At 41.2% G+C, this 16885-nt stretch overlaps 1 protein-coding gene across 1 annotated transcript in view; it reads right to left on the reverse strand.

The window, feature by feature from the left end:
• The window catches only part of EYS (EGF-like photoreceptor maintenance factor), a 1392725-nt gene that overhangs the window by 87640 nt on the left and 1288200 nt on the right, over nt 1-16885 (reverse strand). The window contains exon 34 of the mRNA XM_084958241.1: nt 7897-8069. Within this exon, the coding sequence (XP_084814367.1) occupies nt 7897-8069 (173 nt within the window). The remainder of the gene's footprint in view (nt 1-7896; nt 8070-16885) is intronic.

Here is a 16885-nt window from a genome sequence, read left to right on the forward strand (position 1 = left end):
TCCTAGTTGGATTCTTTTCCTCTGTGCCATGAGGGCAACTCCCTAGAATGTTTTAAAGAAAGGCTGAACCAGAGTTCCTATTGTGGCTCAGTGGTAATGAACCCTACCAGTATCCATGAGGATTCGGGTTTGATCCCTGTCCTTGCTCAGTGGGTCAAGGACCCGGCATTGCCGTGAGCTGTGGTGTACGTTGCAGATGTGATTCGGATCTGGTGTAGGCCGGTGGCTACAGCTCTGATATGACCCCTAGCCTGGGAACCTCCATATGCTGTGGGTATGGCCCTAAAAAGATTTAAAAAAAAAAAAAAAAAAAAAGAAAGGTTGAATCAAGTCAGAAAGATCTACCTACCACCCATGGACTCTGTCACTTTCGACTAGTTATTTACATTCTTGGAGCCTCAGTTTCCTGCCCTGCACGATGAGAATAATGACATATCTCTCTGGGTTATTATGTGGATCCCATTGGGAGATGAAAAGTAGGCACATAGCTGAGGGCGGGGCATACACCAAGCGCTCAATAGATGTGAGTTCATTACGACACACTCTTGCCCTCGTGCGCGAAGGAACACACTTTTGGAAAGTTCTATATTAGACTATTCATGCATTGACTATCTTATTATTTAACCGTCTCAGTTTCACAGCTACATACTGACTTTCCTCTGAAGAACTTTCAAATCACTTCCAATTCAGCAAAAATGTGAGAGCCTGCCACACGCAGGCACTTTGGCCCCTTCAGAGCTGTGGTGATGGCCTGGGCAGAGGTGATACCCACCTTTACACAGCATCCAGTCAGAGGAAAGGGTGGTGAGGAGTGTGGCCAATATTTAAAAAAGAGACACAAAATAGTGTGAACTGAGGGTGCAGTAGGATAAGTAGGGGTCTGTCCATGTCAGGTTTGTGCATCATTTTAAGCAGTTCTTATCTCATCCTAAGGAACATAGGAAGCCATTTCCCTTTATCATTTCTTAAAGTTTTAACATTTAAATTTATTTATTTTTGGCTGCAGTGACAGCATGCAGAAATTCCCTGGTATGTGGGGCCAGGGATCGAACCCATGCCATAGCAGTGACAATACTGGATCCTTAACCCCTGAGCTACAAGGAAACTCCAGGGAACCATTTTCAAGCTCAAAGTCATAGGAAGACAAAATATTTGAAAAGACCCAACATGAGCACATCGGTGAATATAAACCAACAAACCAACGCTGAACGGAGCAGCTGCTGCCATTGTGCAGGTTGGAAGGCAATTTACATAACACACTGGCACCTCCATCCCTAGTTATTTCCGTTCCTAACAATCAATAAATGTTATTGCCGCCTTATAAAATGTTGACTTCACAGTTTCTCAGGTGGTGTAAATTTACTCCGACTCTAATCCGTTTTCCCTTTCTGTGAAGAGTTTTTAAACATTATGACTGATGTGTTTGCACTCTCTGTTGCATGGACCTGGCAGGTGCATCCTACCGCACAGCTCTTAAGCTGACCGAGCATAGCCTGATGGGAGTGGTGGGATCTGACAGCATTCATTTCATACCAAAAATGGACTCTTTGTGGGAGGGCCTGGGCTGACAGACCTGCAAAGTTAAATTCTCTAGTGAGCTGAGGACAAACTGCAGAGGTTTACACATGGTTGACAAAGTCAATTTGCCATAAATATATCCAGGAGAGACAATTTCTGCCCCTGTTCATAGTCTATCCATTTTAAAGACATTTTTAACAGGCTGAAAATGCCTGTGTTGGGAGGGAGAATTCTGGGAGGCTGCTAGACAATGACAAAGGGCCAAAATGAACAGAAAAGACATTTGGTCATGAGAGTTTAGTGCTTTACTGAGAAAATCTGAGAGGCAAAAGGCTAGGAAGAGTTTGATCATGAAGAGTCTTTGTTCTCTCTTTAAAAATAGACAATAACAGATACATGTCTTCCTAGGATTTGTGATGTGAAAATCTACAAAGAAATTTGATTTGTGGTGATTGTTAGAAATTGCCTCATGGGGATAGTTTTAAGAGAGGGGTAATGCTTCATAAGTAAGATCTTAAAATTTTGCTTTTTAAATTATTTTTCTAATTCAGAAAAATAGAGTTGTTCATGTTGCTGCTTACTCTGATTTTTTTTTTTTTGGTCTCGCCTAAGGCATGAGGGAGTTCCTGGACCAGGGACTGAAATTGCACAGCAGCTACCCAAACCACTGCAGCAACAATGCTGGATCCTTAACCCGCTGTGACACAAGGGAACTACTGATTATTGAAATAATAGTGGAATAATGTTCCATACATACATCAGGTTGTAAAATATATTTTATAAACTTATAATTGATTAAATCTTACAGACTGAAATAAGATAGATAACACAAGAAATCCTATACTTTTCCTCTCTTTGAGAAGTAGCCTGAGGGCTTATGAACAAAATCAGAAATATTTGAGGAAACATTTCAGGATATAAAGTTTGAGGAAATCTTGACACTGATTGTATTACTAAGGGTTAGGTCTAACAACATATAACAGACAATACATAGCAAAATAACAGAGGCTTAGGCAAAATAGATTATTTCTCCCTCACTAACCAAAAGTCTAATGGTGGGCAGTCCATGACTGGTATGGTAGCTTAAAAGTTACCAGGGATTTAAGCTTTTTTCATTTTTTTTGGTTTCAGCATCTCAGCATGTATCTTCCATTTTCAAGGTTGCCTATGATCCATGATGATTTCTGGAATTAGAATAATCTCATCCACATTCCAGGCTTAGGAAAGAAAGGAAGGCTAGGGAGTCATGCTGCTTCTTAAGGAATTTTTCTAAAGGTCAGTGCTGTCCTCTAATATTTCTGCTTACATCTGGTTGTACATAATTTAGTCCCAGAGTTGCTCTTGGCTTTAAGGGAGGCTGGGGCATTTCAGCTGGCTATGTTACTACTTCAAATAAAATCAGGGATGAATCAATAAAAATGGAGAGAATATATTGGTCAAACAACTAGTGGATTTTGCCAAAATTTATAGAATTCTCAAAGTCAAAATATCTTATTATTTTTGTGTTTTGGGTTTTTTTTTTTTTTTTTTTTTGTCATGCAGAAGTTCTGGGGCCAGGGATTGAACCCATGCCACAGCAGTGACCTGAGCCACAAGAGTGACAATGCCAAATCTTTAACTCTCTGAGACACCAGGAAATTCCCATTTTGCTGTTTTTAATAGGGGTGTGTGTGTGTATTCATATATACATATGTTATATATACAAAAAACTAAATATAGCACCAATCATTGGTAGGAGGCAAAATGCCTTTAGAGAAGGATTACAGCATTAACTATAGATAGAGGAGCAATTGCTAAACCTAATGAAAGACTCTGGCCAGAAAATACTTCCCCGTTACTTATGGATGTATTTTTAATGACTTGGAATGATTATTGGAACAATAATGGTAATTTTGCTCAGATGGAACTGCCTGTTGCAGAAACAGAGAGAAGGTACTAATCCCCCATGTCAGTGGATTCATTGGCAAGTGTCCATCAAGTCTACTTGTCAAGAGCATTTCGGTGTACACTGAGATATGTACTTATTTTAATTGCTGCTTTTTTATATGTGTCAATTGAACTTTTTTTCTTTACAGATACTGAAATAGAAAAAAAAAAAAAAGTGACAGGCAGGTGGTGCATACCTTCCCACTGAGCAAAAGGAAAGGCATTTCGCTCATTTCTTAAGGAAGAGAAAATGCAGGTCACTCGAGGGTTTCCTTCAACCCAGAGCAAGTGCAATCACTTTCCTGAGTGCTTTTTTGTGTCACCACAATCACCTCTGTCTCTTTACTCCCCTTGGGAATTGGGTTTGAGATTTTTAACACTTCTTTGTAACCAGCAGCTGGAAAGTACAGGATCTAACTATGGTGGGAAAGGAGGGCTATTGAGGCAAGATGAACAGCAGGACCATCAAGTAGATGTCGATTTGAAGAGAAAAAGCTGGATCATATCAGAGTGGAGGCTATTGAACGAGTCACAAGCCTCCATGACAGAAAATTACATGTCTTTGAAATATGCCATCACAAAATGCCAGCTTGACATTAAATGGCTTTCTAGAGATCATGTCCTTAAAGAGTCTGCTGATTATCTGTGTCCCTGGGGTGCCACTTTGTTCCCTGATTTTGTGATAACTTGGCTTGTCCCTAATCACTGCAGAGTGTCACCAACTTAGAAATATTCTCAAGAGGAAGTTAATTTTGATCTCCTATGACATCCTAGAGCACTTTCTTTTTAGCTGGAATGGAGAGCCAGCCTTGGTTCCCACATTCAGATGTGGCAGTTCCCTGTACATGTGAGAATCCTGACTTGACACCCCTAAAAAAAGAGCATTTTCTGTGTGATCAGTAACATGTGAGGCACTTGATGTGAACGATCTCCTTCAATTCTTAGGAAATTTCTAAGGCAGGCTCTGCCAGTAGACCCACTGAAGTTCGGAGATACCCCATCACTTGCCTGAGATCCCTCTATTGTCTAGAGCAAAGGAGAATCAGGATTTGAACTCAGGACACTGATTTCAGGACCTGGGCTCTGAATCACAATGTAATGCTGCTTTCATGTCCACTGAGTGATCTCCGTTGGGAGGGTAAAGTGAATTAAGAAATGTTTCTAGAGGAAACACAAGGGGGCAAGAGACTCGATAAAGCATCTCCCCTTTGTCTTTAGAACGCTGTGGTTAGGAAAACAAGAACAGATTATTCCTGTGTCGGAAGAGGCAACAGGAAGTGCACCTGAGGCGCCCTGGCGAGCGGAGCCCTTGGCGAAGAAGGCAGCTGTGAGCTTTCCCTCTGCAGTGCGGGTCCCCCTTAGCACTGCCACAAGCGCGAGCAGGAGTCCCCAGGGAGACATCAACAAGGTAAGGAATGTCATAAGAAATTTTCCATTGTTCTCCAGAAGATATATTAGTATGGCAGACATGTCTATAATTGGAAAGAAGCATGCTTTGTAGCAAACAGCAGCTGATAAAATAAGACAAGCAGATTTTTTTTCATCTCTGGTATTAACAAAAAAAGCCAAGGTAGGAAACCTCCGTTTTCTTCTGTGTGCGTTCTCTCGTGTAGGCATAATTGGGTAACAGCCATATTCGTTGGTTTTTCTCTATGGAGTAAACAAATACCCAGCATCTTTTGGACAAACTTCTGGAGGTCAGATTGGTAACTGAATGGTCCAAGACATGATCTGGGCACCACAATCTACCTATAGTTCAAATGTACCCACGAATAGAAATCTATCTGTTGGTCTTGATTCAGCCCTTTCACATGTTTTCCATCAGTTTCTGTCAATTCTATCTCTGGAACCCATCTCAACTTCACCCACGTGTTTCCTTCTCCACTGCCATCACCCTTGTCTCAGGCAAAATTATCTTTTGTCAGGATCAGAGACTGAAGCTTTAAAATCAGTATCTAGGAGTTCCCTCATGGTACAGTGGGTTAAGTATCTGGTGTTGTCACTGCAGTGGCTCGGTTGCTGCTGTGGGCAAGGGTTTGATTCCTGGCACAGGGAACTTCCATATGTCACCAGCAAGGCCAAAAAAAAAAAAAAAAAAAAAAGGTGGGGGGGAACACCTGGAAAAAAAAATCCAATCAATCTCTAACATCAGAATGGTTTAAACAAATGCCTGGCTTCCTAAGGCCTCTGGAAACAACCTAAATAGAATCTATACCTGCTTCCTGTATTCATGGAAGCACCTCTCATTTTTTGGAAGGATCAGGTGCTCTCTTCAGGGTCTTCCATCTTCTGAATCTCCTGCCCAGAGACTTGTTTTCCCTCTTTGCTCTTTAGCCCGAGTACAGACCTCCCTCTTCTGCAGTCTTTCCAGTCCTGCATGGCTACTCTGGCTCCCCAGCCACTCTCTCCATCCTTGTTTCCATCATAATCTTCTCATAACATTTACATTATACCCTGAGCCATTTCTTTTTTTTTTTTTTTTTTTTTGTCTTTTTTAGAGCCGCACCCGTGACATATGGAGGATCCCAGGCAAGGGGTCTAATTGGAGCTGTTGCTGCCAGCCTATGCCAGAGCCATAGCAATGCCAGATCCAAGCTGCATCTGCAACCTACACCACAGCTCAGGGCAACGCCAGATCCTTAGCCCACTGAGCAAGGCCAGGGATCGAACCCGCAACCTCATGGTTCCTAGTCGGATTCGTTTCCGCTGTGAATTCCTCTGAGCCATTATCTATTTTCTTTTTATCTTCTCAGTTAGAAGGTAAGCTCTCTAAGGGCAGAATTCTCAAGTGGATCTGGCACATTTGTGGAAATGTTAATGGGTAGGCTAATTATCTTGAGACATTTCTCTGGATGAGGCATGTAAGAATTTCTTTTTACCTACACTGAGGCAAAGGGGCTAATAAACTGATCTTTTCTGTTACAACTATCCCTAAATCTTGGAGTCTTTGAAACTCTAATGAGAGGAAGAGAGGGGAATATAATAAGCATTTATAAATAACTGAGAAGGTATTCTTATAAAGCTTCATTTCTTATTTCATATGGTCAGTCTTATTTTCAAGTAGGAGGTGCAATTGATCTCTCTCTCAGAATATTGTGATGAATTGCATTTTTCAATAGCTTTTATATAAATGGAATGATTATGTCTAAGAAGCATAAGGCTTTTATAGGGAAGGACAAGACTTCAGTTCTATCCGTCTGGGAGTTCCTTGGTGGTACAGCGGGTTAAGGATTTGGTGTTGTCACTGCTATTGTGTAGGTTCGATCCCTGGCCCAGGAACTTCTGTATGCAGTGGGCTTGGCCAAAAAATAAAAATTAAAAATACAGAGGAAAAAAAAAAAAAACCTCCATTGGTCTACAATGCTTGTTATAGTGATGAAGCTCACTTCTGTCCTGGCCCTGCCACATGCATAGGGGACCCAGGCCTGTGGAACTACCCCTCCCAGCTATGCATTAATTCTGTGGTTTTAGTTCCCTTCAAAGATGTATATATCAAAAACTTTTTAGTCAATACTTTTTAGTCCCAGATTCTTCTTTGCTTTAGTTTCAATTTTCATGCCTATAGAATTAGATGTGGGGCCCCAGCTTTTCAATGGGTCTGAATAGGCTGGATCTTCTTGTGTCATTTGGTATATGTCCTGGGACAGAAAGCCTGTGCCCACGTAGTCTAAAATTTGGTAATGAGTGTCACTAGTGCCAAGAGGTAAATTTTGTATTTTTATCTTTATGGTGAAAATGAAGATGAAATTAGCCCGGTCCTGAGTTGATTAAATATTAATCCCAAATACTTTTAGTTCTGAAGATATTTTTGCAGACATATTTATTTCTGTATATCAAAGCCCACATTACATTCTTAGGCAATTTTCTCTTCTTAATTTTATATTATAGCTTCTTTTATATTATAGCTTCTTTTATATTATAGCTTCTTGTACATTTTTGTAACATAGGGTTTCTACATATTGGATTTTCCTAAGGAGAGGAACATGGCTCTTATTTCTGACTTAGTTTCTTGGTATATAATAATTGCGTCTTGGGTTTTGTTATCTTGAAATAGAAACAACTTGTCTACAATACATAGATAGGCTTGTTCATATTATGTCCTCAGTTTGCCAAAGTGATGAAAATGAATTTGATTTTATGTATTGTTCCGATTTTCCTTACTACTCTCGGAGCATTAGAATGCCCTTGAGGTTTTATAATATGGAGATTTTCTGTCATGCACCCTCAGGGAAAACGTATTACCTCCTTTGAAATTACTCAGTGGGTATGAGAGATACTTGCTCAGTGATCTGTCTCATTAATGGGTCTTGTCTTGACTGACTTGAAAAGAACCGAGAAAAGACTTTGACGGATATGTGAAGTAAGGTGCTGTCCTTTGTGTCTCTGAGTGACTCCCTGTCCTCTCCACCCACTTCTGCCTGTGCCCTCTGCTTAACAATGAAAAGCTCTTACCTTCAGTGCAGAGCAGCCCTGTCCTTCCGTATGGGCAGAGGCAGACAATGTCTGTCCCAGATCTGGGAACGCAGGTGGCACCATTTCCACATGGGTTGTTTTCACAAGTTGCAAACTGGCACAGCTTGCCCGAGTACAGCCTTGGACACTCACAAAACCAAGTTTCACTCTCACTGAGAATGGAAGAACAATTACAAAATCAGTCAGAAAACAAGCAACTGACCATTTACACACACGTGCAGTTATGGTGGTGTCTGGTCTAGGAAGTGGAGTTTTCTCTTCTCCCTTCTCTTTCTGTTTTTAAACTTTAAGGTATTTGTAGCTGTGTACTTTACATTGAAAGCAGATTAACAGCTTTTTCCATTGCCTGAAGTCATGCATTCTATTTTAAGCCATCTATTTTTATTTTTGATTTATCTCATGTGTTATCATACCTGCGGTGCCTTTTCAGGGCTTCATTAAATAGGCGTGGTGCTGCCTCAATAAAGTGCTTCTGTCTATGAGAAAAGTCCATTTTCAGCTCAAGGCCCAGAGGAGAATTTCAAGCTAATGTAAAGCTTCCTCCACTGAGGACAAGTCCTCCAAGAGCCACTCCTGTGATAATCTAGAAGGGAAAGCACAGTGGGCAACTCTAACGACTACACAGCTTTCCACTTTAAACCTGTGTTTGGTGGGTCTAGGCCAGAGTCCCCTGTGAAAGCAGAGCTCAGGAAGAATACCCCTCTCGCCTGTTGGGGAAACGCTCTCCAGAGGGGAGAGTGGCTTGAGTCTGGTTTCTGCCTTCCCTGGCTCCATCCCCCGCCCCCCGGCTTTTTTTTAGGGCCACACCCAGGACATATGGAAGTTTCCAGGCTAGAGGTCAAATTAGAGCTGCAGCTGCCAGCCTACACCACAGCCACAGCAACGCAGGATCCGAGCTGTGTTTGGGATCTACATACAGCTTGTGGCAATGCTGGATCCTTAACCCACGGAGTGAGGCCAGGGATTGAACCTGCATCCTCACGTATGCTAGTCAGATTAGTTTCTGCTTAGCCATGATGGGAACTCCCCCTTTTAGTTTTTAAGGCAGTTTAAGTTGGGGTTTTGTCACTTGCAGTAAAATGAATTCCATTTAATATTGACGTCCATCCCTTTTTTTCCCTTTCTCTTTATTACCTTGATCCACCACACAGCTTGCCATACATATATAGGTCCATATGAATATAGGTTTTTATTTTTCCTGCTTTCATCTCCTCTTCTAAATGTGACTGTTAACTTTTTTTTTTTTTTTTTTTTTTTTTGGTCTATTTAGGGCCGCACCTGTGGCATATGGAAGTTCCCAGGCTAGGGGTAGAACTGGAGCTACAGTTGCTGGTCTACACCACAGTCACAGCAACACAGGATCTGAGCCGAATCTGCAACTTACACCACACCTCACGGCAATGCCGGATCCTTAATCCACTGAGCAAGACCAAAGATCAAACCCGTGTCCTCATGGATACTAGTAAGGCTCTTTACCACTGAGCCACAGTGGGAACTCCTATGACTGTTAACTCTTAAGAGTATGTGTCAGGACCACCCTGAAAATTAGGAAGCTGGCATCTTTCATCTTCTTGACTCAGCCTCTCAATCTGGCTGTAAATCTTACCCACACTGTGAAAATTTTCTCTTGTCCTCATCTTTTTGTTCTCTTGATACCTTCCTTACATCTTTTAATCTCCTTAGTCCAAAATAAATGTGCTCACAGGAAAGTATCAAATTCTTTCATAACTAATGAAAACCTGACTTTGAAATCAGAAGTTTCCCTTTCTGAAAATGTCTATGTTTTTATATTATTTCTCTATGTTAGTGGGATGAAGTGCTATGGAGAAGATACATTATCAGAGAGCAGGTAAAGCCAGCTTTGGCAGAGTGAGGCTTTGAGGCCCTCAGATTTTGCCAACACATAAGGTGATCCTGTAAGTAATCAGAAATTTAATCATTTTCTAACTTTTATGGCAACTTGTATAGCACTTTACACATGAAGACAGAGAATCTCATGGATTTTTCAGAGCTGGGAAAAAATTAAAGATCAAACTATTACATTTAGAATGGATAAGCAATGAAGTCCTACTGTATAGCACAGAGAATGATATCCAGTCTCTTGGGCTAAAATATGATGATATCTCTTAGGCTTGTATGAGAAGAAGAATGTATATGTATGTACAACTGGGTCACAATGCTGTACAGTAGAAATTGACACAAGACTGTAAATCAACTATACTCTAATAAAAATAAGATAAACTTAAAAAAAAAGATCAATGTTGGGAGTTCCCGTCAGCTCAGCAGAATTGGATCTGATTAGCATCCATAAGGATGCAAGTTTGATCCCTAGCCTTGCTCAGTGGGTTAAGGATCCAGTGTTGTCATGAGCTGTGGTGTAGGTCAAAGACGCGGATCAGATCCTGCATTGCTGTGGCTCTGGTGTAGGCGGGCAGCCACAGCTCTGATTCAACCCCTTGCCTAGGAACCTCCATATGCTGAGTGTGTGGCCTTAAAAAGACAAAAGACAAATACATGAATAAATAAATAATAAATTTAAAAAAGCTCAATGTCACTAAGCTGTTTATAAAACACCCTGGACAAACTCGTCTGTTTTGGGGCAGCAAAGCAGAGTTTTGAGGACTGTTGAGCTAATGCTGTTCCTTCTTGCCTGAAAATAGTGATAGTAACTCCATACACTTCACTGGAAATTGTACTTCCAAGTTCCAGGAGATCTCCTGGAATGAGAGATATTTTCACTAAGAGTTTTATTAAGATGGATCTTTGCTATCAGCTATATTACACACAGACCTAAAGGTTTCTCCTATTCAGATCTTGCCAAAGATCCTGTTACTAAATCCCAGATTCTTCAGAAGCCGGCAAGTCAGCTGCTTTTGCTGTTATGTAACTCACTTTGACACCTTTCTACAGCCTGAAGCAAATGGCAATGTTGACCAGAAGAGTAAGTGCCTTGAGGTCGAAAGCCTTATGTAACAGCTGAATTTTGGAAATAGTGATTAAAATAATATTACCCTCCCTCACCCAGTTTACTTCAGATGCCATAACATTCCTGTGAATTTATTGGGCACTGTTCAATTGGTTGTGAGAGAATTATCCGCAGGAAATATGTAAGCCATATAGAAAACTGTTTGCAAATCTTTGTCTATGGAGGTTAGAACAGTTTTATGACTTGAAGGTAGGTTTGGGAAGGAACTCAGATATCGGGGAAGTTTTGACCTGTCCTCCAGAACATCATCTTTGTTTTTTTTTTTTTTTTTTTGGTCTTTTTAGGGCCACACCCGTGGCATATGGAAGTTCTCAGGCTAGGGGTCTAATTGGAGCTACAGCTGCCAGTCTACACCACAGCCACAGCAACGTGGGATCTGAGCCATGTCTGCAACCTACACCACAGCTCACGGCAATGCCAGATCCTTAGCCCACTGAGCAAGACCAGGGATCGAACCCGCAACCTCATGGTTCCTAGTCGGATTCATTTCTGCTGCACCATGACAGGAACTCCCAGAACATCATATTTATTGCCAGTTGTCAACCAGAATTTTTTGTGCATCGATGTCTCTGACAGAGCTACATGCCATGGGATAAATAAGACTTGCTTCTGCTCTTGTTGGGAGACACAGTGTAAGTGTATAACTAACTTCTGAAGGACACAGCTTGTGTATGTGACAGGGGAATTTAGGCAGTTGTAAGGATTTTAAGGTCTTAGTTCCGTAATGTGAGTGGCTTCTACGAGCTGGCCTATACTATAGAATATTACCCACGACTCTCCTGTGAGGATTTTAACATAGATTCCCGGGCTCCCCTTGCCCTCTGAGATTCTGCTTTAGGAGATCTGGGGTGAGGCCCAAGATTCTGCATTCAAAAAATGTTATCGGGGGATCCACTTGCACAGCCTATTTCGAGCGTAAGCCAGATCTCCTGAGACTAATTTTCTCTCCTGAATAAAAGCTCGATGGGCGCTAGGTACTACTGTGTTCTTCACAGGAAGAACTTTATAATTTTCTTCCTCTTTTGGGGCAACACTTTGACTTTATAGTTTTTTAACCAAACGAATGCATATTTATTTTTCCAACGTTTTGTTCAACCATACACCACAGTTGAGGGAACTCCCTGGTGACTCCCCCTTCACCCACCTCTGGCCTTCAGGCTGCTTTGCGGGACCACCTGTTCTCCACTGAGCCATCTCTACCCTGATTTGTTGCAAGTAGTTGGGCAAACAGGAAGGTGTTTGAAAGGTTGCAGCTCCTACATTTATAACGTTTTGACTTTTGACTAACCTACTTCTGAAAACATGATATTTATCCATCAAAGTACAAAATAAGGCTTTTTAAAATTTTACTAGCACCATATAGAGTCTATTGCATGTACATAACACTTGACAACAACATGAAGTAGGAAAAAATTCACTCATTTTAAAGCTTATTTTTAAAAAATCTCACCTAAGTGTATACAGACATTTGTATATTTTGCACTGTAACTTATTCAGTTACAAGTCACAATAGAGTCAGCATACCAAATGACTGTCCTAAGTTTCTATTGGTTATTAAACATTATCTTTAGGAGTTCCTGTTGTGGCACAGGGGGTTAAGAATCTGACTGCACTGGCTTGGGTCACTGTGGAGGCATGGGTTCATTCCTCAGCCCAGCACAGTGGGTTAGAGGACCTGGTGTTGCCGAAGCTGCAGTAGGTCTCAGCTGTGGTTTGGATTGCATCCCGGGCCTGAGAACTTCCATATGACTCGGGTGCAGCCATAAATAAAAAATTATCTTTAGAAAACTTAGCTGACCAAAAAATCAAAGATGCTGGCTTGAAAAGGATGCTCCCTATTTACATGGCACAGCCAGCTGCCCAAAAACCTCCTAGAACTAAAAGGACTCCTGCATGTATTGACTTAAAAAATAAATAACTCCTTCTGCACTCTTTGTATCTCCTGGATCATTAGTGGATTTCAAAGCTGACCCCCTGCAGCCTCAAGAGAGGGAGATTCTCAGAAATAAAGTATGCAGGGATGAATCCTTATGAATAATGTCTCCAGACACTTTTAAAAAATAAAATGACTATTGGCAGAAATAACCCATTTCTGTGTATAGGCTCTTCTGTTTAGAGCACCAGGGCACATGCTTAGGGAAGAATGCAAATGAGATCCTGAGTAGCTGTGGTTTCACAGGGACTTGCATTCTGCTTTCATGAATTCCACAATATCAACTCCAGAGCAGTCTCTCCACCCCCAGAATTCCTTCCCACTTTTGAACTCCTTTCAAACAAGTTTTCAGCTGGGTGTGGGTGGAGACCTACTGCTCCAGCACTACACATAGAGTTGTTTTTGTCTCTATTGAAGTCAGAGCTGCCTAAAAGGATGGGACTTCTTGCAACAAGGTACGCCATCATATTGAACACTTTTTTTTTTTTTTTTTTTTTTTTTTTAATGACAACACCTTCGGCATATGGAAGTTGCCAGGCCAGGGACTGAACCCAAGCCGCAGTCACTATGCCACAGCTGTGGCAACACCAGATCCTTTAACCCACTGTGCCAGGCTGGGGATAAAACCCATACCTCTGAACTGACCTGAGCTGCTGCAGTGGGATTCTTAACCCACTGTACCACAGTGAGAACTCCTCATATTGGACATTTTGGGGCATTTTTCATTTTCAACTTTTGCATTTTAAAAGTAGCCAAACATGAAAATCAGGAAATGCAAAATCAAAATTATGTTAAGGTGGCCTAGAACATAAACATTGTTCATGTAATCTACTCATGGACAGAGAGCTCAGGAAAATGTCCTTCTGCTTCAGGAGCTTTTCTCTTTATATGGAAAAAATTTACTAAAGGCAGAAACAAAGAAGATGGAAAAGGATAAAAGCAATAATAAAAGTTACAGGGTCATATGTGAAGAAAATATACAAATACGTAAAAAGGGAATAATTAGAATATTGTGTTTCCTGGATGGGATTAAGATGGCGGAATAGAAGGACTGGAGCTCAACTTCTCTCCTAAAACCAACAAAATTCACAACTAAAGGCTGAGCAATTTTCAACCAAATGGACTGGAAACCTTAAAAAAAGATACCCTACTCCAGAAGACAAAGAGGAGGTCACATCAAGAGGTAGGATGGGCGATTACTTGATATAAAAAACCCCATACCTCCTGGGTGGGAAGTCCCACAGACTGGAAACTAGCTAGTTCACAGAGGCTCACCTACAGGAGTGAGAGTTCTGAGCCTCACATCAAACTCCCACGTGTGGGGATCTGGCCTTGGGAGAAAGAGCCCCTGGAGCATCTGGCATGGAAGGCCAGTGGAGCTTGTGCGCAGGAGCTCCACGGGCCTGGGGGATACGGAGACCCCATTCTTAAAAGGCCCACACGGACTTTCAAATGCACTGGGTCCCAGGGCAAAGCAAAGTCTCCATAGAATCTGGGTCAAATCTGACTGCAGCTCTTGGAGGGCATCCTGGGAAAACAGGAGTGAATGTGGCTTGTTGTGAGGGACAGACATTGAAAGCAAAGCTCTCAGGAATATTCAGCAGCTGTGCCTTTCTCTGGAGGTGGCCATTTTGGGAAAATCTGGCCCCACCTGTCAGTCAGCTGAGAAGCCCCAGGGCAAACAACAATCCAGGTGGGCTCACAGCCCTGCCCCTCAGGAAACAGGCTTCCTAAAGACCCCTCAGACACACAGCTGCCTCTAATCCCAGCCAGAGACTAGGCTCCACCCACCAGAGGGATTAGAATCAGTTCCACCTACCAGTGGGCCGGCATCAGCCTCTCCCATCAGGAAGCCTACAGCAAGCCCCCATACTGACTGCAGCCACAAGGAGGCCAGCCACCAAAAGTAAGAGAGGCTACAACTCTATTATCTGTAAAAAGGTCATCACAACAAAAACCTATAAAAATGAAGACAGAGAGCTATAACTCAGATAAGGGAGAAAGAAAAAAACCCCAGAAAATCAGCTAAGTGATGAGGAGATTCTCAGCCTCCAGGAAAAAGACTTTAAGACTGTTGATGCTGAAGATGATGCAAGACATTGGAAATAAACTGGAGGCAAAGATGGATAACTTACAGGAAACACTGACCAAAGAGATACAAGATATAAAACTTAAACAAGAAGAGATGCAAAATACAATAACTGAAATAAAAAATTCACTAGAAGCAGCTAACAGCAGAATACAGGAGGCAGAAGAACGAACAAGAGAGGTGGAGGACAGATTAGTAGAAATTACAGATGCAGAACAGAAAAGAGAAAAAAGACTGAAAACAAATGAAGAGAGTCTCAGAGAACTCTGGGACAATGTTAAACGCCACCAACATCCATATTACAGGGGTGCCAGAAGGAGAAGAGAGAGAGAAGGGGACAGAAAAAAATATTCCAAGAGATAATAGCCAAAAACTTCCCTAACATGGCAAAGGAACCACTCACTCAAATCCAAGAAGCACAATGAGTACCATATAAAATAAACCCAAGGAGGAATACACCGAGACACATATTAATCAAACTGACCAAAATTAAAGACAAAGAGAAAATCTTGAAAGCAGCTAGGGAAAAGAAACAAATAACATACAAGGGAACCCCAATAAGGTTATTGGCAGATTTTTCAGCAGAAATTCTGCAGTCCAGAAGGGAGTGGCATGATATACTTAATGTGATGAAAGGAAAAAACCTCCAACCAAGATTACTCTACCCAGCAAGGCTCTCATTCAGATTTGAAGGAGAAATCAAACGCTTCAGAGATAAGCAAAAGCTAAGAATTCAGCCACACTAAACCAGCCTTACAGCAAATACTAAAGGAACGTCTCTAGGCAGAAAAGAAAAGACAGCAACGGGAAACAAAAATCATACAAATGACAAGGCTCACCAGTAAAGGTATATCTACAGTAGAGATACAACATCATCCATGCACAATTATGCCACCAAAATCAGAAATCACGAGGAGAGGTGGGTGCAAATGTAGGACACTGGAGATGAACCTGAAATTAAGAGAACAACTTAAAACAATCTCATATACATACAGACCCTTATATCAAAACTTCAGAATAGCTGCAACTGATACACAAACAAAGAAAAATCAACTCAAATACAACACTAAAGATAGTCATCAAACCAGAAGAGGTGAGAACAAGAGAAGAAGGGAAGAAAAAAGAGCAACAAAAACAAATCCAAAGCAATTAATAAAATGGCAATAAGAACATACATATCAATAATTACCTTAAATGTTAATGGACTAAACGCCCCAGCCAAAAGACACAGACTGCAGAATGGATACAAAAACAAGACCCATATAATATGCTGTCTTCAAGAGACCCACTTCACTTCTAGGGACACAGACAAATTGAAAGTGAGAGGGTGGAAGGAAATATTCCATGCAAATGGGGCTCAAAATAAAGCTGGAGAAGCAATACTCATAACAGACAAAATAGACTTTAAAATGAAGAATATTTTAAGGGACAAGGAAGGTCACTACAAAATGATCAAAGGATCAATCCAAGAAGAAGTTTTAACAATTTTAAATATCTACACACCCAACATAGGTTCACCACAATATATAAGGCAACTGCTAACAACCTTAAAAGGACAAATCAACAATAACACAATCATAGTGGGGGACTTTAACACCCCACTTACAGCCATGGACAGATCATCCAGACAGAAAATCAATAAGGAAACATAGGCCCTGAGTGAAGCATTAAACCAGATGGACTTGATAGATATTGATAGGACATTTCATCCAAAAGCAACAGAATACACATTCTTCTCAAGTGCACATGGAACATCCTCTAAGATTGATCACATCCTGGGCTACAAATCATACATTGGTAACTTTAAGAAAATTGAAATCATATCAAGCATTTTTTCCAACCACAATGCTATGGTGGAAAATGACTGGAAATCAACAACAAGAAAAAAAATGCAAAAAAACACAAACACGTGGAGACTAAACAACATGCTACTAAACAACCAATGGATCACTGAAGAAAT

The sequence above is a fragment of the Sus scrofa genome, chromosome 1 (genome assembly GCF_054392235.1).
Source record: "Sus scrofa isolate SSC_HxYL_T2T_F1_AM1 chromosome 1, Sscrofa_HxYL_maternal_Yorkshire_Landrace_v2.0, whole genome shotgun sequence".
NCBI classification, from domain to species: domain Eukaryota; kingdom Metazoa; phylum Chordata; class Mammalia; order Artiodactyla; family Suidae; genus Sus; species Sus scrofa.